Here is a 27,852-nt window from a genome sequence, read left to right as displayed (position 1 = left end):
GGCAAATACAGCACAGTGTCACAGGCAGCAGCACCTGTAGTGTGTAATACGCCAACGTGTGATGCAGAGCAATGAAGTAGAGGGTGCCACTACCATCGAGAAATTTGTGCAGAGGGAGCCGGTTATTTGGGCTCACAACCGGACAACCGGACACAGATGACCGTTCGAAAATGCAACGGTGCTGAGCAGGTTACCGGCACCATTAAAAGGGCCCTGAAACATTTTTTCAAGGCAGTAAAAAAGACTGCTGCCTGCGTGAGGCATCACTAGAGAAAAGCAATTTCCCATCTAAACATCCCCCTCCCCCCCCCCCTTCCCTTTTTTCAGACCGTGTTGCCCTCAGACAGAGTCGGCTCCCAAAAAGAGTGAATGTAGCTCCCCCCCCCCCCCCCCCCCCTTTTTTACTTGGTTGCAATCATGCCAGTCTCCCGCTGTTAGGTTTCCAGTACAGCTGCAGTGTAGAAGCCAGTTTGTGCCAGCCCACTACTATCGATTCTGAAATGAAGGGTGACGACTGCTCAGAGTCAGGGACGGTGAGAGTTTGGAATCTATTTATTCGAAAGAAAGTGTCACACACTTTTAGTGCACCTCATGTGCAGCAGCAGCATTCATACTTTTTGTGAGTGTCATGACTCGGGTGGGTCTCCTTGGGCTTCGTTGACTGGTGCACATTTACTTAGCAGTTTGCTTTGCAGTGATGCCAAAAAACACCCATTATGAAACACAGTGAGTCCGACAGTCTAACGTTGTACCATTACTATATTGCAGCTGAAGCAATGCACAGAAACTAAATGAACTGACAGAGGTTAGCTGAGAGTGCTTCAGGGTGGACTCACTGCACACAATCTAAACATGGCTTTAATCCTCAAAGTTGAACGTAAGGTTTAACACGCCGACACAATGCAGGCGACGAGGTGCGCCGCAGTGGAGGGCTCCGGATTAATTTTGACCACCTGCAGGGGATGTTTAACGTGCGCCGAAATCTCGTACACACGGGCGCTTTTGCTTTTCGCCTCCATCAAAAAAAGCAGCCACAGCGGCCAGGAATTGAACCTGCGGCCTCGTGCTCAGCAGCACAACGCCTTAGCCACTGAGCCACCGCGGCGGGTCTTCAATCTCCAATGTACCATATTTATCTGGATATAAGTTCGCCAGGAATGTAAGTCAACTGTGTAGGTAGGAGACAGGTGAGGGTATGGAGATAATGCTTCAATGTAGGCCTGCCATGATTCTGTTTGGTGATGCTTGTGTGCATACGTTCTCTATACCTATTGTAAGTTAATCTTGCTTTGTGACGATTGTAGGTCAACGCCTCAAGCTTTGCTGCTGGAAAAAAAATGTTGACTTCCATTTGAATAAATGAGGTGCATGTTTTGCAGAGATCTGTTGCCCATATGTTTCCCACGCATAGAATTAAACTGCCGCAGGTGCAAGCTACGCAGAACAAAGTCACATAATGTCTCACACATATGGCATTGCCCCGTATGGGGTGCCCTGCTTGAATGGCTACCCCCACTTCCAGATACTGGGCTCTGGAAACGGTTCTCACCCACATGAAACATCCAGTGGATGTACCCCACTTTGTGCTTTTTAAAAAGTAGGTGGCTCGTCACGTTATAAGCATCTGGACGGCAGCCCGAGGTCTCCGTGTCGCTTGATAAGTAGGCCAAATAAACAGCACTTGAACACCTGGCAGAGATGAAAGACGAATAAAGATGAGAGATGGGCAAAGCTGAACAGATGAATAAATAAACAAACAAGTGACCGTTACAATAAATAAATGACCGTTTGCGAGAACACGCCAAAGTGAGTCTGTTGGTGGTCAACTCACTGCGCATTGCAAAAGCTATGGCTGCACGCCGTTATTTAAAAAATGCAGCATCTTGGGCCAGTATTGGGAGCAGGAAGGACATGAGATTTTGAAGGCATTGTACATTGGACAGCACAGCAATGACTATGTTAGCACTCGCTCAGCGAGAGATAGATTTGTTACCTGACAACTTGGCACGTGTGTCCCGTCACCATTGCTGTGCGTTTTTAGGAATGAATTATTGCGGTTTTACTCATCACCTTTCCTTCTTTTTTATGTGTTGTGATGTTGGACCAGCACGTACAAAGCTGGTGCCCCGATGCAATAAATTCATTTGGTTGTTAGCAAGCGCAAGTGTTTGTCATGTCCACTATCCATCCCGCTTGCTGCCTTGCCCTTTACCAACAAAGTGAATAGATCGTGCTTTTTTTTTAAGATGGCGTTCAATGGATGCTGAAGGGCAACATAATACCGTGTGTTCCCTAAACCGTAAAATGTTCATGACTTCAGGATGCCGCGTTTTTTTTTTCAGCATTAAACAAAGATACACGAGTCAGTACAGCACATCAACTCTGCGGTATCAGCGGTAGATGAAAACAGTACGGGCTGCATGCAGTGTTCATTCATCACAGGTGAAGGAGTGCCCACATGTTCACGTGTAGGCAGTGTTCGCCGGTGCACGGCCAACCTGAAAAAAACCCCACTCCCCGTCTCTTCCCTGCTCCCCCTCTGTGTTGCAGTACAAGCGCATCCGGCGAGGAGAGATCCAGCACTTACCTTCCCAGACCTCCCTGGACCCCAACGACATGGTCCGACGGGGCAAGAGCTCCAGGTTGGGCTTGCGTGACGCCGGAGCCGCTGCTGGGGCTGCCGCCGCTTCTTCCACTGCATGGTTAAAGTGTGAAAGCATGAACACCTTGCAGCACCAACCCCGACAGCACAAAAACGAGCAAGGGTGTACCCGAAATGGGTGATGCACGGAAGCAGAGCAGTGCAGCTTTACGCAATGCTCTCCTCCGTGAATGGGATTCACACAGGGGCAGAGGGCCTTTTACTACCCTTTTCCCACTACCAGTTTTAGTGTTGAGCAAACTTTCGCCTGCTACTAGCAATCAAAAGGAAAGAATGTTCTGCTGTTCATATGATGAAAAGATAGGCACACACACGGTAGTATACTGAGGCCAGTGTAGACACAATGCTCAGAGTAGTGACAACTGCCACATTGTGCAGGCTCTACACAGGTGCAGTAATGCAAGATTCAGATAACTGTACACAACAGTAGCACTGTGGCCTGTTTGGTGCCAAGACAAAAAGATTGAGCAAGTTGGACCACATGCCTGAACTCCTGAGGGATGAATACGGTTTCAGCGGTTGCTATTCTGTATCCGTAAGCTGTGTTCACCAAATGAAGCGGGGTTATGAGTCGGGAGGCACCAAATTTCTCACTAAGAAAGCTTTCAGTCACAGCTATCTAAGCTGTCTACTAACGCAAGTGTTTGCTTTCAAAAATTTGAAGCCGACACTGGCAAGTAAGTGAATACAATTGCATTTCATTTTAAGCCCCGTTAACCGCTTTCGGTGTTTGACTTTCAGCGTCGACGTTGCTCTGTCAACGGATGCCGACTGGAAGAGAATTCCCAGACTGGGTAAGTCCATTACGCATTTATGATATTGTTGACAGTGTCAAAATCACTTGTTCCTTGCAGTTTATCTGGCCGATATGCGATGTCATTGCTCAATCAGCCAAAACTTGAATGAGAACAGTTCAGAAAACCTGAGTGGGGGTTCTCACCTCAGTGCTGAGGTGAGAACCCCCACTTCAGCACTGATTAATGTTTAAAGGAGCCATGAAGGCAAAACACATTTGGTTCAGTCAAAAGTTTGCTTCGTTGGAATCCTACTGACACCACTTTTAACGTAAAATTCACTCAAATAAGCTGTATAACTAGGAAAAAAGGGAAAGGCCATGTGACCCACTCGCTCATTTCCCGCAACAGAACCTATCATGTCATACCAGCCAGCTCTGCGATTGGCGGAGGCCGGCAAAAGCAAAGGCAAATTAGGCAGAGCTTACAAGCTTGCCGAACGAGCTATTTCCGCTTAAATTTAGGCCACATTCTTTTTAAAGCAGTAAGAATGGTGGAACCGACAGTGGAGGTTACGAAAGCACACGTAAACATAGAAGTACTGATGCGTACTGCTGTTGGTACTGCACGAACTATGCTTGGTTTAGCTGCACAGGACTGCAGGGCTTTGGGGTAGTTTTAGACGACACTGGCCGATCGACGCAGGCAACAGTGTCTGACGTGACCATATTTGTCGAGCAAGCACTATGTTTCACGAACCGATTATTTTCTCCCTGAACAAAAACAAGCCAGGTTCAAATACGATCAAAAACAAACCAGAGGTAGAAAACAGCTTGCCATGGCATGGTGGTGCCATCTAGGTTCACTAACGGTCAACAAAGGCTTTCCAATCAGCTGCAGAGCGGTCGCGCTTCCTGTGATGTCATTGCAGACCTCGAAAACATGCGATTTAGCAGGAAAATCAAAATTTTAACCTAAATTGATTAATTTCTCAGTGAATAAAACATCGTCTGCATCCGGACAAGCGCTGGGGACACTATAAAACACGAAATCTTTTGAATAACACAAACCTATTTTGTCTTCATGGCTCCTTTACGAGGTTCACTTGAGTGTGGGCAGGTGTTTCCGCATTGCAACTGGCATTTATGTTCACATCTTCCCAGTCCTTACCCTTGCTGGGGCCCTGCAGCACTTACCATCGACTACTCGGAATGTATTTTGGGGTAAAGTCTATTGTCCCAGCAACTTCCCTCCTCCCGCAAGAATTACGAAAATCTGTTCACTATCACCGAAACCACGTGCGATGAGAAATCGCTCATAATCATTCCCTCTGAACTCGACCGCGGACAACGCGACGAAAGCTGCGCAGTCTCTTCCGGAGAGGGGGGTGGCTCGCAGCGTTGTCTTCTGCGGCCTTCGATATATCACAGGCCGGGGAGTCTTCTCCTTTTCTCCACAATGAGGAGGGGTCTATTTCGGTCTGGTGACACAAAAAAGCAGGCATCGGTGCCTGCTCACAAGCGCTTGCGCTCGGGCTGGTAGGGCGTTTTTAAAGCAATAAACATTTGTTGTCGAGTTGTCTGGTTGAAAGAAAATTACTGAGAGCATCACTCAAACTGCACGCGCACTCAAAACACACAAAAAATGGCAAAACTGTGCCTACAGGTTCAGGTATAGAAGAGGTTCGTACCCAGCGCCGACGACGGCTGATCGTCACAGGAAATGCGAGAAATAAGCCGCGAAGTTGACCAGTGATAGCCAATGGACCACCATGGCCTCAATGACGTCCCTTAGGCCATGCCAAGGGTGCATATGAGGAGAAGTGAAGAGAGCGTGGTTGGTTTTTCCGCATCTTTCACAGCGATGTGCAGGCTCGCCGCTTCACATGCACGTGTTATTTTTGGCTCAGGTATTCCTGGCAGTGTAAGCTAAATGTCGTGCAGGTTTACTTGCACTGCTCGAAGTGTGTTGCGGGGTCCCTTTAAAGTGGCCTTCCATCAAACGAACAAACTCCAATTGTGCCCTCCCTGTACAGTGCCATGCATACTCCCCATACTATCATCAAAACTTTCCAGGAATGCATTGCACGAAGCAGGCCGAACACGCCTCTAAGGAGCAACCTTAGCAAACAGAACACGCTCTACCATGACATGAGAGGAAGTTAGGCTCCATTCAGAGTAGCAACTGGGGATGGTCTCGTCGACACATGTCCCCCCTCCCCCCTCGTGCCGTGCAGGGGAGGGCCCCTGGCGGCTGCTCAAGTGGTGCGTGCAGGCGCCCCTGCTGGCCACCCTGCACTACACGGTACCCGACTGCCGCACGGCCACGGGCAAGCGCCTCTTCATGCTCAGCTTCTTCATGTCCATCTTCTGGACAGCCGTCTTCTCCTACGTCATGGTCTGGATGGTGAGCCCCTTTGCAAAGCCTCCTCCCGGTCTCCTGGCCACTGGGTCAGTCCCAGTGCTCGTGGGCAACAGTGCGTTCTTGTGGAAGGTGCCAAGAATGGTCGCCAGAACTGTCCGTTGTGCACAAAGGGCTGTATGTATACCACTGGAGCGCTATAGACATCCCAACAGTGATGCCCTTGTATAGACACACTACAGAAGGGTGCTTGCTTCTCCTCCAAAGTGATGCCCAGGTTGTATGGTACGCAGGCCATTCAAGGTGCAAGTAGCCAAACAAAAAGGAAAACTACAAAAGCTTCCATCATGCTAGTTCTCAGTGCCCTTGTTGAGTGTCAAGAGGCATCCACCCTCAGATTTTTCTCCCAGCGTTGTGTCAAGCTGAGGGTGGCAGGGCTCTTGAAAGTGGCTTCGTGGCATGAAAATTTGACCAGCAAAATCCTTAACAAAACAGGTTTGATATATTTACAGCTTCATACATTGGGCTGCTTAGATACTCCACGTCCTAAGGCCCTGTAGCAACCACAATCTATTTAATCAAAGCAAAAGGCCATCAGCTAAGCTTGGCTGTTCCCAGGAAATCAAGTTAGAAGCTGATCACACACAATATTCCCGGTAAAAGAAAACTGGGGGACGTTAAAAGGCAGATTTTCGCTAAGGGAACCATTTTGTATTTTTGTTAACTAAGAATTTAGTAGCAGCATTCTCCCTGTAAGACAGGGGTGCAATTCTTGGACTTCAAACTTGTTACAGTAGTATTTCGGTGTCAGTTCTGTTATTACATATACACACATATTTTTAAAGCACTGAAGTGATATTTGTACCTAGCACCATGCCAAATTACCAAATACTGCAAGTTGAATTTATTAGTCGCAATTATGTGCTCCACCTTCTTGGTCAGGTACGAAGCGCTGTATTCCCACATTAGGTGGCCGTGTAATAATTTGTATTGCCTATTCCCACAGAATTCGTTTGCTTGTACCCATGGCTAAAATTCTCCGACTACGTTTCTCACTAACAGTTTGAGCACGTAAAAATTCTTCTGCCACGTGTCTGCAGGGGGTTTCTTTTTGGGTTTTTGGGTTTCTCAGGAATACCCAGCTGGAACTTGTTCCCTATTCCAGGACACCTTTAACCCGGTTGAGCTGCAGTGTCTAGCAGACTGGTACTCTCCTACCAGAGGATGCTTCACAGCACCGTCATGGCTGTGGTGTGTGTGGCTGTGCAGGTGACGCTGATTGGCTACACCATGGGGATCCCCGACACGATAATGGGCATCACCTTCCTGGCAGCAGGCACCAGCATTCCAGACGCATATGCCAGCCTGCTAGTATCCCGGCAAGGTGCGTAGCGTCTCTCTGACCCCCACCATATTGACAGCCTCTTTTCAGGTGTGTGGGAGTTGTGAGATCACGAAATCTCCTGGCATCCTCACAGCTTCCGAGGCAGCCTGTACCTGCTAGACATTTAGCACAGCAGGTGTTACTGCAGATGCACGTGTTTATTGGTATGCAGATTTCTTGGCGCGTACCGTATTTCTGCGCGTATAACCCACCCCTGCATATAATCCGCACCCTCACTTTCAGCCTGCCGGAAGAGAAAATCCTTGCGTATTGCCTGCACATTTGGTACAGGAAAGGCCGCACCAAAGCTACTGCTCAAGCAACACATCACATACTATGTAGACAGAAAAAGCATATATTTAGCAAGTAGAATACACTGACTGCAAGGCAAAAGTCACAATTCACTCAGTGTCACTGCTCTTGCTAGAGCTATCACTTGAGCCGCAGTCTTCACTGTTGTACACAAGGTCATCTTCACGGCACACGCACATTGCCATGAAGCTGCACTAAAGAAAAAAAACTGCGTATTACCCGCACCGCTACTTTGCCACTGAAATTTTCGCATTTTTGATGCGGGTCATACGCGCGAAAACACGGTACTGCCTTTTTTTAGTCTTTTATTAGGTGCAACAACATTGAATATTTATTGCTTCAAAAGGTGCAGTGCGACAGCCAATAGGTGCTGCATATGTGAGTTTTCTTTTTTTTACCACGTAATGGCAACTCTTGCTGCCTGTGAGGCCTCCAGGCACTCTCAAGCTCTGTATGACTGCTTTTCACCTGAACTGTCCTTTGTGCTGGGAAAAACTCCCAAGGACACCTAAGCACTTCTCACGAGTTGTGAATGCAACAGCATTTGATGCTTAATGGTACGCCGCTCAGTGCCCAATGGAGTGTCACAGGGAAGGCACTCCATGCTGTGCGAAACGTGGTGCAATGTGCGCTGCAATTAAAGTGCCTTTACCAGAGGCACTTTCTGCACTTTTTCACGCAACTCCGTGCATGCCTGTGTGGTCTATTTTTTTGTGTTTTATTTCTCAATGCACAAACCACAGAACACGTCACAGCAATGGACACGCTGGATCCTTTGCACTGTCTTTTTTTCTGAGCCACACGTTATAAAGCACGTCACAGCAAAGGGCAGTCCTTTTTTTTTCTTTTCCACAGGCATGCACTAAGGAACCAGTGAACATCTACAAGCTCGAAGAAGAGAGCGCTAAAGACAGGACACAACAAGGAAGAACAAGGACACTGATATCATTCTTCCTCCTTTGGGTCCTGTTTTTAGCGCCCTTTTCTTCGAGCTGCAATGCACCAAGAAGCGCAACAGCATATTTTATTGAACATTTAGAAACTGCAATGGACTCCAGATGCCACTGCTTTTTTCACTCAACAAGTCATCCAGTGCTTAAACTTACAGTGGAACCTTGTTAAACCGTACCCGCATAAGCTGTAGTTTCTTTTTGTACGTAGTTAAGCTGAATCCCCAACTCGATGTTTTTTAACCTAATGTAGTCGGATAAACCGTAGTGCCGGGTAGTACGTACTTTCTTCGTGTCCCCGTCAGGTACGGTTTAATGAGGTTTCACTGTATTTCATTTCATGTGGTGCTGGTACCCAAGCATGTGGGTGGCAGCAATACATTCCCCAATCACGTGTAATAAAAAAGAAGAAAAGACTGGGCTGCATGCTAGTGTGCATTTTTGCAACGGTGATTCTTGCATCGCATTCGCTGACCATTCTTGCATTGCATTCCCAACGACCATCGTCAGAATCATGCTATACATTCAGCGAAAATGACGGAGATCTTTTTCATCAATGCCTACGGCTGCGCGTAAAGGCGATATTACGACAAGCAATCCAGTCAAATTTGGTGCGCTTTGATGTACAGAACTGCATCCACAATACACACCAAGCCAAGTGTACAATATTCCTGCAGTTTTTGCCATCCCATGTCTGACACTGACGATTTAAACTTTCAGTTGCCTTCAGTAAACGCTAATGACAATTAACCCCGACAAACTCTGCGTGAGGGGTAACATCGTGAAAACTGTAGCGAGATTAATTGATCCATTCGACTAATGTGAACATTAAGGCTGCAGTATGGCCCTCATAGAAGTCGCTTATCCCCTTCCTTTCAACCCAAAGCAAAGAAAGATATTTCAGCCCCAGGTGAAAATATTTTATCTAGCTGGATTATTGAACCATAAATTTCTTCTAGCTAGAAATTCAGTTTCTAGATCATTTCTAGCTGGATTGAGATTTTTTTCCAGCTAGCATTTGTCAGTTCATCTGGAAGGGAAAAAACCTGCAAGCTGGAAATAATCGTCTCTAGCTAGACTTTGTCTAGTTAGAAGCTGTCCATTCCAGCTAGAATCTATCAATCTAGTCAGAAATGAAGCTGGAAATTATGATTTCTTGCTAGAAATGCGTTTTCCATTTTCACGGTGGGCGCCCTTTCACAACATTTTTATAACTTTACAAAATGCATCAAACCTAGATTATTCCTTAATGTAAGGCACTGGCCATAACCAAAACCGATCGATACTTCAGTTGTGTATGTTCGAGTACGCGCCCGCGATTGGCAGTACCGCTGTTGTTAGAGCTAACGCAGTCAGCAATCACAGAGCGGCATACGGTAACGGCGCTGACTTTCATGGGCACTCCACCGTGACGCGCGTGCATTCCAAAGTACCAATTTTGTCACCCATACGAGGTCACGCCCGGTCAGGGAGTGCGCTAACGGGACCGCTATTTAGCCTTTCACGTCGACTAGTCACAGCCTGCTTCTAACAAACTAAGCTTCGTGCCGAAGCGTCACGGTTAAGCATCGTAGAAATCCTGTCACGAGCACACCACTGTCAAAAGTGTTCCGATCGTAACATGCCTTTGGGAGTTTCCGTTGTTTCTGCTTTCGGCGCGGGATTGTCGCTTCCCAGTTGCGTCTCCGTCTGCATCGTTGCCGCTAGCTTGCTTCGCGATGTCACCAACAAATATAATCTGGGCTACGCGCGAAATACGCCTTTTATACTGCGGCTTTGAACAAACTTTAGTCCGAACGATGGTCGGGTGTCAACAAGCAAAACAAACTTTCACGCACCAAATACCAGACAGCATAGAGTTTCTCATATATTGAGAAACTCTATGCCAGACAGCTTAAACACTGGATTGGCTTGAATTGACTGGGCTCTTGACTTGTAATGTAAGATTTTGTTCTGGTTTCGGTTTTTCATTTTGTGTATTTTCTTGTGGTTCATGTTTATCTTTTTCTCGTTCCGTTATGCCTCCAATTTCTGCAAACAACAGGCCACATTTATCTACACCGAAATAGAATAGGCTCATAAAAGCTCGTTTTAATGCGATGAGCATTCGAGTGGAGCATGAGCTCCGCACGTACTCCAGGCCTCTCAAGCTTGGACGTTCCCTGTCTTCCCTATAGGCGGCGTAAAAATCGACGCCCAACGTGACCAATCTAAAGCGCTGTTTTCGACCATCAAGCCCACCAGACGGCGCAGGCAAAATGTTACTTTTGGTATAGAATACAAAACATTCATTCCGTGACTCAAAGAGCCCACACAGTTCGCTTACAATGTGTTATTTAAAAATACTATTAACAAGTTCCGCATCAAACATCCGTTGAGCAAAAATGTACGCAACTTTTTACGAACAGCCGACTGGTGCACCACCTCGTTTCTGAATTCGCAACCACAAAGCCGCCAATTCAAATTGAAACCGCTGCAACGGCCGACCGTTTCAATGTGCGCGGAGCACCGGTTTCGTGACTGTTATTGCTGTTATGTGCTTTTGCGTCCATCAGTTGTAGAGAGGACTGGCAAAACACGGGAATTGAGTGCTTGTGGAATGACAAATGTGGGAAATTCCGCATCGGAAGGCAGCTGTCGAGGCCAGAATATTCGATTCTTCCAACAGAAGGTGAGTGTTATGCACTCCGCTAGAAAGACGGTGCAAAGGAAACCGTTGTCGCCGTCAATACTTCATTTGTGCCCTTCGTTCGAAATCTTAGCGCAAGTGAACGAGTTGTTATGGCAAAAAAAAAATGTTGTCACGAAAGCGACGTACAATTGCAGCGATCGAAATGAAATGATGTCCTGGCCTCTGTAAACTTGCGGATGTCAATAAACGATTTGTTCTCACTTGCTGCTCACTGTGGTCTGTGCCAGTCGAGGCCATCTGGTCACCTGGCGTAACATCACTTCACTAGCGCGGCGCAAGTAAACACGCGACCAGCGTGCCAGCCAGGAGCCAGCAGGAGCAGCCACGGCCGGACTCGACGCCCCTTTCGCGCGCGGGAGGAGGAGAGTCAAGTCCGGCCGTGGAGCAGCGAGCCGGCGGCCGCCGTGCGAGGGCAGCCATGTTATTAAGGAGCTCAAGCGGCCTGTGCAAAAAGCATCCGCCATGTTTACAAAGCCGTGTTTACAGCGCCATCAAGCGGGCGTACTGGGTAGTTCACGACGCCGCCACTACGCTTTTTCTGGCACTACAGGCAAAGCTAGACCTTTGCTTCTCTAAAATCCTCCCTGTTCTGTGCGTACTCCTTTGAACCGTTTGAACGATGATATCCTTTGATGCCACTGCTGCTACTTTGCGCGTTTGCCATACTCTGTCGAATGTAAAATCAGCATTGAAAAGCGGGACAACGCGACCTGAACGTTGTGAACGATATGAACGTTGACCAAATGGATGTCATCCGGGAGCCCGTAAGCACGAAGCCTCTGAACCTCGCAGCGTTCTCTTCAGTGTGCTTCAGTGCAGCTTGGCTCAGAGAAGATGAATTGGAAGATAGGGAGGCTATTTTACTACAGACGTCGAAAAAAAAAATTATTGGTCATTGCACTCTGTGAAGGTGGTTGACCACCGAAGCGACTCTTTACATTCTTTTGCGCTCGGCGTAGTATCCCCGTCCTGCATCCCGAGCCACATTGAACCCCTGCGCTACTCGCGGCGCCGTTCCTCGTACCAACGCGCTGTCCGCTGCGACAGTCCCTTTTCCTTTGGGCTCGCCGACTCCGTCACAAGCACGCGTCCGTGGCAAGGTCCGTGGCGCCTTTCGCCGCGATAGACGCCGACGTTCCCTTTCCCTTTGCGGATTGGCGCTCCTCGCATTTCTCGCGCGTCCGCCGTCCGTGCTTATAGTATGACCGTGAAAATGTAAAGAGCATTTCTAGCAAGAAATCATCAGCTCCAGCTTCATGTCGGATTAGATTTATGCACTCCAGCTGGAACCGACATCTTCTAACTAGGAAATTCTTGGTCTAGCTAGAGGCGATTATTTCCAGCTTTCAGGTTTTTTTTTTCTTCCAGCTGGACTGACAAATGCTAACTGGAAGTAATATTTTGCAGCCAGCCAAAACAAAATCTCAATCCAGCTAGAAATGAGCTAGAAAATGAATTTCTAGCTCAATAATCCAGGTAGAAAAAATATTATTTTCACCTGGGATAATTTCGTGCACAAGGCATATGCCAGACGCCATTGCTCTTTCGGCTGCTACCAGAGATATGCAACTGCTCACAAATATAGGTGACCAGGAAGCCGTAAACCGTGAGTTAACATTTCGCAGTGAAAAATTCTCATGATGGTATTTAAAGTGAGCAACAGTAGCATTCACACAGTTTCAATCCATCATGATGAAATATACTGAGGGTAAAGGAATACAAATAATATTTGTGAGGGACAACATTAGAGAAAGGAAATGGACCGGAACATACAGCACTTCATGGGTTTAATAAGTATACGTCTTCATTAATGCCTGCCATCGAAGTATCACGGTGTCCAATTCATTTCATCACCACTTTTGTACTATCTCTTTGGTAGAAGAATGGCATGATTTTTTGGCATATAAGCCACACCGGTACAGACATCTCATTGTTTTATTTATCTGCTTCTTAATGTCTGCCATTCCAACCATTCTCAACCTGGCATTGCGTTTTTTTCGGTGTGATCTGCTTTCCTGCAGGTCAAGGCGACATGGCCATAGCGAACAGTATTGGAAGCAACGTCTTTGACATCTTGATAGGCTTAGCACTGCCATGGCTGATCCAGACAGGGATGGTCCAGCCTGGATCACTTGTAAGTACTGAGGCATGTAGGTTACGCCGGACGCAACCTAAAAACAATGCTTCTATTTTGCAGGCTTACATCAATAGCGGGGGCCTGGTGTGGTCAGTCGTCCTGCTGTTCCTCACCATCATCATCACAGTAAGTTCAGTTTCCACATATTTTGCTATACAGTCGAGTCCACCTATAGCGATACCGTTTATAACAATATATCAGATATAACGATGAAGAGCTATGGCACCGTCAACTTTTGTATTGTTTCTATGCTAAAATAAACCGCTTATTACAATGCTCCAGTGCCACGATATTGGATATAACGATTGAATCCGGTGATATTGTGCACCAAAAGTGCAACAGTGACGACTCTACTGACACGGTTGCACAGCCTACTGGCCCAACGCGTGACACAGTCCCTCAGGGACTTTGTTTCTGCCAAGGACGTTTACCTCAACCAGGTGAAGCACCTGTAGATGCTCTTGGAAACGATTTGCGCTAGCTTCACACGCGGCAAACACGGCTGACCGACTGCGGCTTCTTTTCTGCAAGTTAGTAGTAGTACCACCTTGCTGGCATACGAATAAAATGTTTTGAGCGCTGTTCCGTCTTTTTATTTCGCAACCCGCTTACAACAATTATCGGTTATAATGATGGGAATTCTTTGGCACTTGGATATTGCTATAAGTGGATTAGACTGTATATGTAAAAAGAATGATTTTTTTCCTCTTGCATGCATACATCGCACCACTCCTGTAGTGCACGACACCTTACAGTCGGGCAATAGCTTTTAACTCAGGGTTGGTTGCACCACTACAAATGAAACTTAAGCTCTACAAACATAATTTTTAAACCTTTCTTATAAATCGGTGAGCGCACACTTGATTTTCTGAAAACTAAACAATGCAGAATTCAGCATCAGTTTCAGCCATGTGGGCTCTGTAAATTGACGAAAAGCTTGCGAGAGAGGAGCAGCGCCTGCGTTCCCACTGTGCAGGTCAGAGTTTATAATTTGAAGTTACACTGTGAAGATCTGCCCCATAAAGTAAAAAGTTGCTAATATGTTGTTAGATATACAACCATGATCGAAAATCTTCAGGCAAAAAGCAGCTAACGTTAATTGCAATAGATACATATGTGCACAATCGCTACTCATGTATTACGGCACACTGGCTCTAAAATGATGGTCCCCTTTGTCTCTCAAGCATAGTGTTAGGCTGGAAATCAATTTGTCATGGAGGAGGGCAGACTAGTTAATGATTAGGACAGGTAATGCAGGGGTGAGACTGCTCAAATATTAATGCCATGTAACCTCAAGTGACATTAATCAGCGACAAAGGGGGACATTTTTTTATAGTCAGTGTGCCATAATAAATGAGTAGCAGTTATGCATACTAGGTAACTCTTAAATATGTCTATAGTGGCATACTTGTTGGTGAACAAGCCCTGGGGTCACGGGTGCAGGAATGTGGGGGTGAGTGGGAGCAAACATTTTCGGCTTCTCATGATTAAAAGACGATTACACATATGCTAATTCATGAACGATTACAAATCAAGACTGCATTTGTAAATGACTGCAAAGAACTTCCCCTTGAGAAGGACATCCCCTCAAATCTTAGGTTGTATCCTGCGCCCTTTTCTGTGCCCCTCTTCATAGCCTCGCATAAACCAGTCCGTGCCAGCGTCCTTTGCCGCCACCACCACAGACGGCAGCCTTTGTGCCCATATCTGGCGCCCCCTTGCAGATCTACGCCATCCACCGGAGCCAGTGGCTGCTGACCAAGCGGCTGGGCGTGTTCCTGCTGGTGGTGTACGTCTTCTTCCTCATCTTCTGCAGCGCCCTCGAGTTCAACCTGCTGGGATACGTCAACCCCCCCATGTGCAGCGAGTAGCGAGGGCAAGCACCCCACCGTCAATCCCACAACAGCCACGTGTACCACGAGGCACGTGTACCTCCACGTGTACCACGAGGCACCTCTCACACAGGGGTCATGTACCACACTCGACAGGAATGCATCTTGGGGAGAGAGAGAGAGGGAGAGAGAGAGATAACTTTATTACGCATGAGTCAGTCCGAATCGTGGAAGCTTGGTCCACTAGGCAGTGTTATATATGACGCAGTGATGAAAGCGGCTTTGTGTCCAACACAAAAGTTATGTGCACTCCAAGAGTTTGGGCCGTAACGTCACACGGACATTTACAGTACATTTACAGGACGTTTACCCAGTTCTCTCGGGAATGGTGCGGAACCGAAGCATCCTGTGCTGACCCACATGACTCAGGAGGGGGGACGTAGACACTTAGCAACTGGGAAAAAGATGGGAGGAAAGAAGAAGTTGCAGGACAGGCACTAGCGATTGTCCAGTTTTAACAGTTCCGTGATGCCAGTCTCTTCTGCGGAACCTTAGGTGATGATGAGGCATGCGCTGAAAACTAAGCTGGATAACTTCATCAGCGATGCCGGTCCTCTACCATCCTTGGATTTCGGTAAAAAGGAGGCTCAAGCACCTTTCAAAGTGTCCAAGGGATGCATTCGAGTAGCTCTTACTTTTAAAACAAGCTCGGAAGTCAGTGGCTCAGGTTAGACCGTGAAAAGGAACTTGGAAGAGTCGAGTTGGGGTTTTGCAGTTGTATTCCACGCGTTTCTCAGTGGTATTCAAACCCTGTCAACCAACTGTATGGGCCAACAAAGATTTGCACTTTCATTTTTAAGCATGGCTGTATAGGTTGATGTTGGTGACTCTCATCGCTTCGAGCGAGGCCCCGAGGGCTGTCTAAGGGGTTGACACACAAGCCATTAAATCAGGAAACAGCTCAAAAATAACGGGTACGCACTATGCACACGCAACGTTTACAGCAGCTTCAGCTTTGCTTTGTGGCAGTGGCGTTGCTAGCCACAATGCAGGCGGTTCGGTAAGATGTCTTTCACCAGGAACAATGGCATGCCCTAGCTAGGAATTACCTAAATACAGATACAGGGCAAGTGACCGAAGAACAAGCTATAATGAGAGACAACAAAAGTTTTTTCCCGCATTTTCCCGCAGAGTATCCACAACTAGAAGTCAACACATTTAGCAGACTAGGTTTTTAACCTGGTATGCTATGGCAGCTCAATGCCAGTGACACCTTCACTCGGCGACTTTAGAAGAACTATAAGTTGGCTACTGCTAACAAGTCAAAATTGGGGATATACTTGTAGCCGCACAAGCCACTTTGAGTATGCTTCTGCGATAAGAATGTCATACGGGTAAATGTATATATGTACTTGACAAGGGGACATACAGAAAATGTGCAATAAGCTGGCACATAAATGGGGTATGTGGTTTGGAAAATATAGATTTGATATGTTTTCACAACCTTGGAAAAGTATGCCACCCCACCAGACTGTTCTTTTGATTAAAACGGTACGTTGTGGCTGCAGAACACCAGTTCAGATGCGCATGTAGAACGGTGAACTACTGCACCTGCCTCTACACATCGTATCTCTGAGTTTTCGATCTATAAGTGTGGTGTGAAATTTTCGCACAAAGATGTAGGAACAACCAAATGCTGAGCTTTGGCTTGTCACACTTTCAGTGTGCATTCCTGGCTTCATTCCAGCAGGCATGTGACATGCCCTAAGTTAATAACAGCTTTTCGTACTGACAGGCCCTCGAGTGTAGAGAGAGAGAGAAAGCAGGTGTAATTCCAGTCACCATAGTTCACCAATCACAATCCAGTCCTGGACGCAGTATTAAATCAAGCCAGCAACACATCCAGTGAGGACAGCCTGATTTACACTAGCGTTATATTTTGCTGAACTGAGTCATAAGAACCGACACTGTCACTGCAAGAGCACGGATTTATTTACATAAGTGTTATTTACTTAAACGCTAATGCGGAAACAAGCCATAATAAGTAGAACAGTCATACACTCATGGTCAGATCAGTGCGCAGAGAAGGAAATGTGAGAAACATTGCGTGAATGGAGTGCACGGTTGTCGGTGGGCCAATAATTTGTCGCTGAGGGCTCGGAACAAACAGGCAGTAGATAGAGGTCCAGCAGCATTGCTGTCTAGTCCAGAAGAGCGTCAAGCAAGGTCGGCGCAAAAGTTTCGTCGAACTTGCAGCTTGCCCGGCACTGCGCTGGGCGGTAAACAAAGTCTTTCAAAGCTCTCGGGGAGTTTTTCAACCTAGCCGTATGTGTTTCCAGTGAGGTGCTTTCACTGTGTGCGAAGCCATGTGTATGTGTACTGTGTGATGAAAAAAGTGGATGGTATGCTAGTGTTATATATATATAGTATGCGCATAGTGCTGTTCATATGTCTGTTTATATTTTTCTCGCGACAGGTATTTTTTGCCCAGTGCGTATATAGATTATAGAGGTTCGTTGATTGTTGCAGATCCATTTTAATCGCACTTTGTAAATTTTCCCTTTCCACGGGTTATGTATACGGAGAGTACCTTTGCCTCCATACGTTATTTCTCTACATTGTGTTTGTTGCTTCGTGTTATGGAACTGGCTTCTTTTGTTAAAGCTATTGTCAAGGCCAGAAAAAAATCCTAATGCCTAGAAAGCACTTTGTGGGCCACAGTGTAACATCAGACAATGAAATGGGATGTAAGAAAGGATAACAAAAAAATATGGGCCTTTGCAATTTAACTACAATTGTCATCCCCAGCCTAGGTGGCAGGCAGATCAGTGCAAATATGTGTTGGCTATGTCAAGTGCAAGTGATCTCGGAAGGCTTATATTGAACTACTCACTTGTTTGGTGCTGTTGGATGCACAAAAAAAAAAAAGGAGAAGAAAAGGGAGGAATGTAGAATTATTTTTAGCCATGCACAATCCAAACGAGGCCGTCAATCAATTTTCAAGACCGCTGCATGCGCAGGGCGTGATCCGAACAATCAAATCATCCAAAATATGTACCTTTTGTCTCTGCCCTAACAGATGACATTTTCCTCATTTGATCTCAATTATTGTGAGTTTCTAGAACAATCACAGACCAAATTGATTTTACACCGATACTTACCACCATGCCCACATTACGCCAGTGGTCCCAATTGTGAAACAATCGTGCGGATAACCCTTCAGAGCCTTTTCTCCGAGGCCACGATCCCGGCTGCCCGCTCAGCCTTGAATCAGAATTTCCAACAATCATTTTCTGACCCCATCGGTGTGCGTGTGCGCCCGTTTCTCTCGGGTGCCCAATCAAGTTGCAGCGCCGCGTTGCAACTCCCATTGTAGAGACTATCAGTGAGTGTGTCGTAAAGCACGCCGGCCTGGCCGCAAGTGCGTGCTCTACTGGTTGTCTGGTACTATATCGCAGTGCAGTGCCCTTCGCAGAAAGCAATACTTATGTACTCTTGCCGCGCAGAGCCTGCTCCTTCCCTCTTCCCACCATTGTGCGTCCGTGCGATCACTCGGGTCTAGCGGACTCGACAGCACGTGTTAGACCCGTGCACCTACCCTCCCCACCACGGGACCGAATGCGACTCACGAGTGCTAATGCGAGCTGTGTGCGAGGAATCACATGAGCATCTCTGAACATCCCCACCCCGACGACAAATATAATGCACGCGCAGAGCTTTCCTCAAACTTTTGTGTGTTGAAAGTGACGTGACTTTCACTAGAGCTCCTATTTCCGAAGGGTTAATCTCGGCAAACTGTCTCGTGAGTGCATTTGAACGAGGCACGTGACCACAATTTGGTAGTCGCGTGGCTGTTACGACGTCGCCGTTATGAGCCTGGACCTTGACGCGCTCTAACCAGGTGGTTAAGAAAGCTTGCCACCCATTGGCCGCACATCTATTAGTACGTAGCTGTACTACGCTTTGTTGCAGTGAAGGATCTCAGACCTGCGGTGAAACCAAACACGGTGCGGAAATTTAAGGCGACGCAAGTTTTGAGCTAACAATTGACTGTTGCACTATCACTGCCATAAAGTGCACAAAGGTCCAGAGTCTCCACCGGTCGGTCGCCACAGTGTAGCCCCCGGTTGTTCCATCGTTGCTTTGTCAGATGCCCACTTTATGGTGCGTTCAACTTTACTGGTGTGGTGCGGAGAGAAGTAGCTTTTTTTTTTTCTCCTTCCTCGGTGCTTTGAAAGAGTCGTAGATATAGCGCATAATCGTCTGTTAATAACAGTATCGCACCTCGTGTGACTGTGACGGCTGGGGCTTTCAGATTGCGCATTGATCACGCGATGTTTCGACTTTTGCTGCTCATTATATATACGTTATCAGCAGTGAAAGAAAATGTAACCTACGTCAGAAAGGGAACGTTCGCCACAGGTGTAGAATTTTTGCGAGGCCCATGTTGTGATACAGCCGGAATCCGTCGTGCTCGCAGCAGGATTAGTGGCCCATTTTTTCCGAATTAGGGCTAGAAACAAATTTCAACCGATTCGCATCCTGCCTGGGTGCGGGGCCTCCAAGTTTCCTTCTGAGCAGACCTCTTGCCTTAGACCAAGCCATCTTTGAATAGCAACACGACAGAGTGTAGGTCATCCCAGCAGCACTAGCCGCTGGGGTGACGCCTAATCCTAGCGCCACTTATCCGACGATGCCGCATAATCCAGTCTTTCATTTACAGTGCCAACAAGCGCTTCCCTTTTGCACCCAGCAGCAGACTCCAGTGCGAGCAAAGTCTTTTTGAAGCTACGTCCGTCGTGTTCTGGGGCCGCACAAATCATGGAGCGTCCCACCACAGAGCCGCATCATTAGCCCTCCGCTACTATTACATCGTTAATGCAATTCAGTTGCTCAAACTGTAGCTCTCAAAGAGTGCCTCTAGAACGCATCTGAAAGATAAAACACGTATTCAAGTAGTGCAAGGGCAGTTACTGCTCCTGAAACTTGGATAGTTGTAGTTAGGCTAGAAAGAATAGTCATGAGGGAATGCTTTTGGCAAAAGAATGCAACCTCCTTTAAAAGAGGCATGCTACCACAGTTTCATTCTGGGATAGCAGTAACAAGGGCTGACATGTAATGACGACACAGGTTAAAGGACCAATTTAGTCGGAGTCTCTAACCCCAAGGGTCGCTCCCCCTTGCAAGCAGCTGCTGATAACTCGGCTCAAAGCTGATGCAGGGCCCAACTGAAATCACAAGAGCTAAATGTCACACAACTAGTTTTCATCTTCACAAAGCACACTCGTTGTGAGTTAACGTTGAAATCGTTCACACACACAAGGTTTTAACTGCTCGTGTTACAGCCTGTGGCAAGTTGCATCCCTGGGCATCTCTGAAATGCCTTCAATGACTTGAATCTTGCTGTACAGGCTGACTCCAGCTAAATGCTAATTTAAACTCTAATCCTACGTGACCTACTGCACCCTTAGTGTGCTCATTCTGAATCATGCTTTTAAAACACTCACTTAAGTCGATTATGGTGAAGATGTACATATCTATGTAGACCTCGAAGGCAAGCTTGAGCACGCGTGCGAGCGATTTACTGTTTACGACGTTGAACTGGTTTTGCAGAAAAGCTGTCGGTCTACGGCAGAACACTGTGCCCATTTCGCGTGTACGAGATATGTGCAAATTTCAGGCTGAGGTAACAACGCTTCTTATCCACAAATAGTTCGCCTGATTTGCCCAGCAAAGTCCAGTCACCCTACACGCCATGCACTTCAGGTCAGTGGTGGGACGCCCCAGACAGCAAAGTGATAGAAACGTGGGCTTTCACAGCAAAATCAAAGCTGCCTGCCAGGTAGTTGCGTAGTGAACAAGGAGTAGATATTTTGTGACCAACATTGTTGCACGGAGATACTTTGTTGAGAGAGGTACCGCGGTACTGTGTTTAGATATAAAGGCGTAGCGTTCTCGAGGTGCTGGAAGCAACCTTTCTGAGTGCTGTTTGTTGTTGTTGTGCCTATTATCTTTCCAAAAAGAGTGCAGCGCATTTGCCGGCTTTCGAGGAGAGCTGTTTCGTCCGACACTTCCCCGCGTCTTGTGCCGCCTGCAACGCAAAGTGTTTAAAAAGTTCGAAGCGCTGCCCAGCGCACTCGACTTGACCGTCGTTTTGCCGACGTAGTAGTCGTCCGTTTCCCACTCAAGGCCGGTTCAAGTGATGTGTGTGGTGCGAAAATTCCTTTGCACAATTAGCACTGAAAAGGGGCAATGTTTATTGGCTTAGCGTTCGATGCTGGCCCACACAGACGTTCAAGCTACCAAAAACAGCTTGCCGAGCAAGAACTAATGCAAGGCACGCAATTAGAAAAGTTTAAGCTGCACGCGACACAAAATGCATCACCTGAGCCAGCCTTGTAATGTGCAGGTAATATCTATATTGTGCATCTTTTTGTGTTGTGCTGTGACTGAGACTGTAACTCTCCTCATTACATTCTTCTCATTTTGCTCCACAAGCAAGAACTTACTGCTATACAGCCACACGTGTTAACTGCTTTTTTTTTTCCTCTAATGAATTCTTGTTTCGGAAGTTCAGATATATTCAGCAGGGCTTTGCCATCGACCATGCTAGCTCTGCAACTCAGCCAGCCACTTCCTGCGTCAGGAATATTTCGGAATTATTGTCGGAAGCAGGAAAAGAGTCCTGCCCCCCCCCCCCCACCAAGAAAGAGAAAGGCACCAGGCAGAGACGTAAGAAGCTTGCTCTGCATTGTGGAGGCATGTACTGCAAGCCGAGCCTTGAGACTCTGATGTCATGCTTTTTTCCTCCTCCTTGTTTTGAGTGTACAAACTTGTGGCCCAGGCGAAATAAAGAGGGGGAACACACGTTTTTGTCTTTGAAAACAGCACTACGTGGTCTTGTCTTTCTTATTTGAAACTTGGTTAATGCTATTCGCTATTCTTAGAATGATAGGAGACTACAGGAGTGTGAAATTAGATAATAGCGAAATAGTGAGCGCTGCTCCAAAATGAGTGGCCAGCAGGTAACGCAACTGATTTGCCAGTGACTGGTACACGATGCACCCGTGGCCTTATAACAAAAAGCCATCAACAGCTACCAGCAAAAGTGCACTGATTCGTGGTTGATAACTGCTAGTGTATTAAATTAGGTGCTTCTCAAAACTCATTACAAAAGGCCAATTTTTTATTGCACATTAGAAGCTTCCTTCCAGATTTCAATGCCATCTTGAAACTGACAAATGAAAACTTGTAAAGTCTGAAAAAAAAAACGAAGAGGAAAGGAGAGTTGCGAGATTAGACTTTGAACACATTTCAAACAGGCTTTACTTTTTGTATTTATGCATTAATTGTCATTTCACTTTGTGATGGCTTAGAGTTTAGATGATCACAAAGGGAAAAAAATGGTTCCTAAACTGCTGCCAATGTATAACATGCTGCACTACAATCGACCTCATGATTTTCACTTACATCAAACAGTCAGAAAACTTGACTGAAAATATCTCGTAAGGGTACACGAGCATCCTGCACTTTTGACAAACTGCGAACAGCCCATCCATCTTGATGTCAAACAGTAAGCCACCATGTACGCTTATGTACGCGTGGCCTTGGATGACCCTGGCAGCATGGCTTTCAGCAATTGTGAAAGTTCAATGTATTTAAAAGCGAGCTACTGTACATTGTAAAAACCAAATATAGTTGGAAACAGAAGAGAAAAGGCTACAGCAGTGATCTGTTGAGCCAGGTCTGTCAACTCTGTCCTCCACATGCTACTTCCCTGACTTAACAATTGCTTTTCGCATCACCAGGCACCAACTTTATCTGCAAGCAGCTACATGATGATGATTATGGTGATGATCCTTGCTGGATGGCACATACCCCATCAGGGGATTGGCCAAAACCAGCCATTCCCTAAGTCCGCTTTTATGTTTCATCATATGGTGAAGTTGGTTCACTTTAGACCACCCTTTAGCATGACAATTTAGGTGCCCCCTTTTTGAGCACAAGTGGTGATAATCGCAGCACACATGTCACAGAACATGGGGCCGCCAACTGTTCGCTCCACTTGGACACCACTCTCTCTTCTGGAAGCTACAGCTCCGACCTTGGCACCCAATGGTCGGTGCTTTGCCCTGTCCCACAAGGCATAGCCAGAGGTATGCAGTACTGGGCGTGTGCAAATAGTGAATTTTGGTTTCGAAGCGTGTATGAAGCGAGTCACGATCTTCCTTGAATGGTTGTGAATCAAAGTGAATATGCTCGAATCGAAGAGAATATGGGCGATTTCCAATAAGAAAACGTAACTGCAACAATTTCTCAGGCATGCTTCAGTAACTGTAGCGTGTGGAAAAATAAAGGGCTCGTTTAGCAGGGTTTGCAGATTTTTACTATGGCATAATTAAAACGAACATGCAGAAGCTCTACAGATTCCTTTAGCTTTATGATACGATATTTTATATGGGGTCAACCTTCACCTCAGCTTTCACCTCAACCACAAGTCCTCCAGCATTAGTGCAATGGGAGTGTAACTGAGAAGCTGGGAACACAATTCTCCTTTTAAGGGGGCCATGAAGACAAAACGCAAGTCTGGTTCATTCAAAAGACTGCCTCATTAGAATCATGCTGACACCAAAACTTCGCTCAAATAAGCTGTATAATTAGGACAAAAAGGGAATGGCCATGAGACCCACTAGCTCATTTCCCGCAACAGAACCTATGATGTATTAGCCAGCTCTGCGATTGGCGCAGGCCGAAAAAAGCAAACGCAAATTAGGCAGCACTTATAAGCTTGCCGAACAAGCTATCTGCACTTAAATTTAGAGCACATTCTTTTTATATGGATAAGAATGGTGGGACAAACAGTGGAAGTTGTGAAAGCACACGTAAACATAGAAGTACCGATGCGTACTGCTGTTGGTACAGCGCGCACTATGCTTGGTTTAGCTGCACAGGACTGTGGGGCTTGGGGGTTGTTTCAGACAACACTGGCCTACGTCACCGTATCTGCCGAGCGAGCACCATGTTTCACGAAACAATTCTCTCCATGAACAAAACAAGCTAGGTACAAATACGTTCACAAACAAACCAAAGGCAGAAAACGGCTTGCCGCGGTGTGGTGGCGCCATCTAGGTTAACTAACGGCAGAGTCCTTCAATGCTTCGCTGGTCATGAAACTCCCGGCCAAGTTTCGTACGGGGACAAAGGCTACCGCGAGGGGCGCCACCGAAGATCGGAGGGCATCGGGCAGCCGCCGCTGCTCTATAGCCAGACCGGCAGGCAGGAACGCAGTAGCAGCATGCCCGTTCGCACCAAATTTTTTCGCCACTCACAAAATGATAAGTCCATTTCAGCGGCCCACGACACGTAAAGCGAAAGCGCACTGCTGATAAGGCGGCGAGCGTCTGTTTTATCTTACTCCGTGGTCCGTTTCCTGCCAAACGCGCTCTGACCACGCCCCTGGCTGCCCTCCGATCAACACCAGCGCCGCGGCGTGGCCAACGTTTTTAGAACAATTGTTCTAAAAACGTTGGGCGTGGCAGCGTACGAAGCTCTCCCATAGAGTGACGGCGAAGTTTCATGACCAGAAAGGCATTGAAGGACTCTGCTAACGGTAAAGAATGGAGACAACAAAAAAACACGATTTAGCAGGAAGATCAACATTTTAACCTAGATTAATTAATTTCTCAGTTAATAAAGCATCATTTGCATTCGGACAAGTGCTGGGGGCACTATAAAATACGAAATCTTTCGAATACACAAAGTTGTGTGTCATCTTTATGGCTCCTTTAAACTTTGTTTTGAACACTCACGCAAAGACAGAGCAGTGATCCATTCGATTTTATTTTTTTAAATGAGTGAATAGCACCTCAGTATTGTGCACATGCTGTGTCATTAAATACACATGAATGTTTCATTACAACACAAGTTACCATGTTGCCCAGAGTCATATTTATGAGAACTTCTGATAAACAAAATACTGGTGTCCCTTCGAGTTCGTGAGTCTACTGTATTACAACAAAGGAGCAGTAGTTACAATGAGCTCGGATAAACAAAATTATGCTTTGATGGATATGAGAAATGCCTCGCCACAAGCACATGAAAGATATATTCTTCACGCCGAGTTTGCACTAGTTGGGAACCGAATTTGTTGCCCTGTGAGTGCGTGCAATCAACCGCCGTAAACATGTATCAGCGTTATTCGCCAGCGGCGACAGGCTTTCCCGCAATACACCGTTGACGTGCAGCCAAAGGGCAACAGAAAGGTGCTGCTAAAGTGCCTCTTACATCCTTGCCAGGGGGTCAACTCCACCATCGTGCACCCTGGTAATGTGGATGCACTCAAGCTGCCTGCTCCTGTCACCCCCCTACATGAGAAAGCCTAGCTGTGTTATCCCGCCAGGCCCCAGGAAGCGAGCAGGAGGCCAACCCCGCTGATCATGTATCACGAAATAACACAGCACTACAAGTTGGGACGTATCACCTACCTAGCACCGCATAAACACCTGACAAAAGAGGAGGAACGGCAGCTCCGTGCACTCCAGACCAATACTTTCCCCCATCCCACTAAATGCCATATCTTGCACCCCACTGTATATTCCCCGCTAAGCCGCTTCTGCGGAGCCCTCGGGACGCTCTTTCTTATGGTAGGGGCTGTGCGCATGCCCTACTATCGCGAAATCCCTCCATTCCTTCTCGCGAGCTTTGGGAGAGAGCTCTGACCAGACTCCTCCCCATTGCTTTTCGCAATAAACACGTTTACTCTCTCTCTCTCTCGCAGGTTTCATGATCAAATGATGCACGGTATTTTTTTTTCAAAACCTCCCGCAGAAGGTAACGAAAGAAATGACAAACTTGTCTACCTTTGTACTGCTTCACATCAAGGTGAAGCTTCCTTGACCAGAAGGTGTTGACACTGCAGCGTTGGCAAAGCCAGTTGGCTGACAGCGCAAGTTTCTAAGCCCACACTTGAGCCAATTTTTAAGGGCGACTCACCTGATCACATTTCTATGGAAGTTACCAATTCATGACCCCCGGGTTTAAAAAGCATCGTGTACCAAAACAAAAAGGTTTACCAATAAATAGAAGTGTTTCTAATGGTCTAGTTCGTTTCTTTCAGAAAGATATCACTTCGTTGTAGAAATAAAAAACAATCAAGAAACGCATTTTGGTTTATCTAGTTTTCACAGATGGCGCTAGCTGTCTGGCAAGTGAAAGTTTTGTGTGTTTATTTCAGTACAGAAGTGACATACTTCTAAAATAAGGAAACTATGCCGTTGTGAATGCTTGTATGCATTTTTAAAACATTTTGTATTTGTGCGCGATGGTTTTACACCTGTGGGTCACAGAGTAGTAAGTCCCAAAGGAATGTTAACAGGCGATGGGTGCAAGCCGTCCAACCATCAGCCACGCTCATCAAGCGTCCGGGGAAAGACACTTCCGCCACCAACCGGAAGCGACGTTGGGCAGCCAGAAGCGAGCACCCACCTGAACCTGGAATCCGCGCAGTGACTACTGGAGTGCCAAGAGGAGCAAGTGTGCTAGTAGGCTCACCGACAATGGTGTTACAGCGGAACAGAAAGACGGGATACACAAGTTGAGCAAGCGCTGTGCCATGCTGTAAAGTTGGTTCTCCCCCTCGCCAGTGCTTGGCAGACACCGTCATGAGCCAAGCGCAAAACTGATGCCATCACGCCAGAGTGCCCTGCCCACCGGAATTGATGCCTGTGGCAATCTTGCATCATCCAACTACAAAATGTGGGGAAAATCTAGTGTACACTCTCAAAAACCAACACAATGCGTAGAATATGAATGAAGGGAAATGTGTACTAAGTAAAAATTATATCCAGTAGTAGCAGCCGAGTACACAAATTTGCAAATTACTTTTCAAATCTCCTGTAGCCCAGTCACCGCTGCCAGCACTGTCTGCCAAATGATGGATGGCGTTACATGGCCAAGTAGCTTCCTCAGCACGACACTCACAGAATATACACTTCAGAGCGCTGGCACTTGCATTCTCACTCAAACTCAGCAACACTTTGCAGCCACAGGAAGTATAGTAGAGGTCCTCTATTTTTTTTTCTTTACCTTAAAAGGGAGCTGCATTGATACCTTGTCAGAATATATACCGTAAAACCTCGTTATAACGAAACAGGATATAATGAACTAATGAATATAACGAAGCAATTGTCATTTCTCTTGAAATTCCCATAGATGCCCATGTATTTGACCTCACTTTAATGAAGCTGGAATTTCCTCACAATGGGCATAACATACCTTTTTTTTCCACAACGAGCATTTACAGACAATTTGCTACCTGTCAGTTCAATGTCTCATAGCGCGCAGCAGTTAACGTCGCATCACAGATGCGGCAATTCAAAACTCGCGCTCGCTAGGGGTCACCAGCTCCAGTGTGCTAAAACGGGTGCAAGCACTTGGCAAGCAAGTGTGCACGTCTCCCCGGTTTCTGGTAGGGTGCCTGGATGTTCCTCCAGGCACTCTACCAGGATGTGACACACGTGCTCACGATGATGGCGAGGATGGACTCGAAATCGCGGCTGCAGCTGAAAAAGCCATCATTCGCCTGAAGAAGACGTGGCAAAAATCTATCAAGCACTTTTTCCCTGCCGGGTGAGCCGTCAGCTCGTCTGCTGTCTAATGATCATGGATGAGCCGTTTGGAGCGACTAAAGTAACGATTCTTTGCTGCTCGTTTTTCTTGTTTTTGCGGGATGATGCGAGTTTCGCAACTGAGCACATTCTCTCTTGCATGCAAATTGCCATAGGCTATGG

General features: G+C 46.7%; 1 protein-coding gene across 1 annotated transcript in view; it reads left to right on the top strand.

Moving 5' to 3' along the window:
* Nucleotides 1-21,954, top strand: part of LOC144149590 (sodium/potassium/calcium exchanger 4-like) — a 139,062-nt gene extending 117,108 nt beyond the window's left edge. The window contains exons 11-17 of the mRNA XM_077681228.1: nt 2,551-2,642; nt 3,404-3,456; nt 5,633-5,802; nt 7,027-7,141; nt 13,117-13,229; nt 13,293-13,358; nt 14,957-21,954. Of these exons, the coding sequence (XP_077537354.1) occupies nt 2,551-2,642; nt 3,404-3,456; nt 5,633-5,802; nt 7,027-7,141; nt 13,117-13,229; nt 13,293-13,358; nt 14,957-15,103 (756 nt within the window). The 3' untranslated portion in view covers nt 15,104-21,954. The remainder of the gene's footprint in view (nt 1-2,550; nt 2,643-3,403; nt 3,457-5,632; nt 5,803-7,026; nt 7,142-13,116; nt 13,230-13,292; nt 13,359-14,956) is intronic.
* Nucleotides 21,955-27,852: the final 5,898 nt, after the last annotated feature.

This window comes from Haemaphysalis longicornis, unplaced genomic scaffold, assembly GCF_048455015.1.
Source record: "Haemaphysalis longicornis isolate Haplotype H1 unplaced genomic scaffold, Haemaphysalis longicornis Haplotype H1 scaffold_8, whole genome shotgun sequence".
In the NCBI taxonomy this organism is placed as follows: domain Eukaryota; kingdom Metazoa; phylum Arthropoda; class Arachnida; order Ixodida; family Ixodidae; genus Haemaphysalis; species Haemaphysalis longicornis.
Note: the sequence above shows the minus strand (reverse complement) of the source record. Positions and strands in the feature narration are given on the sequence as shown.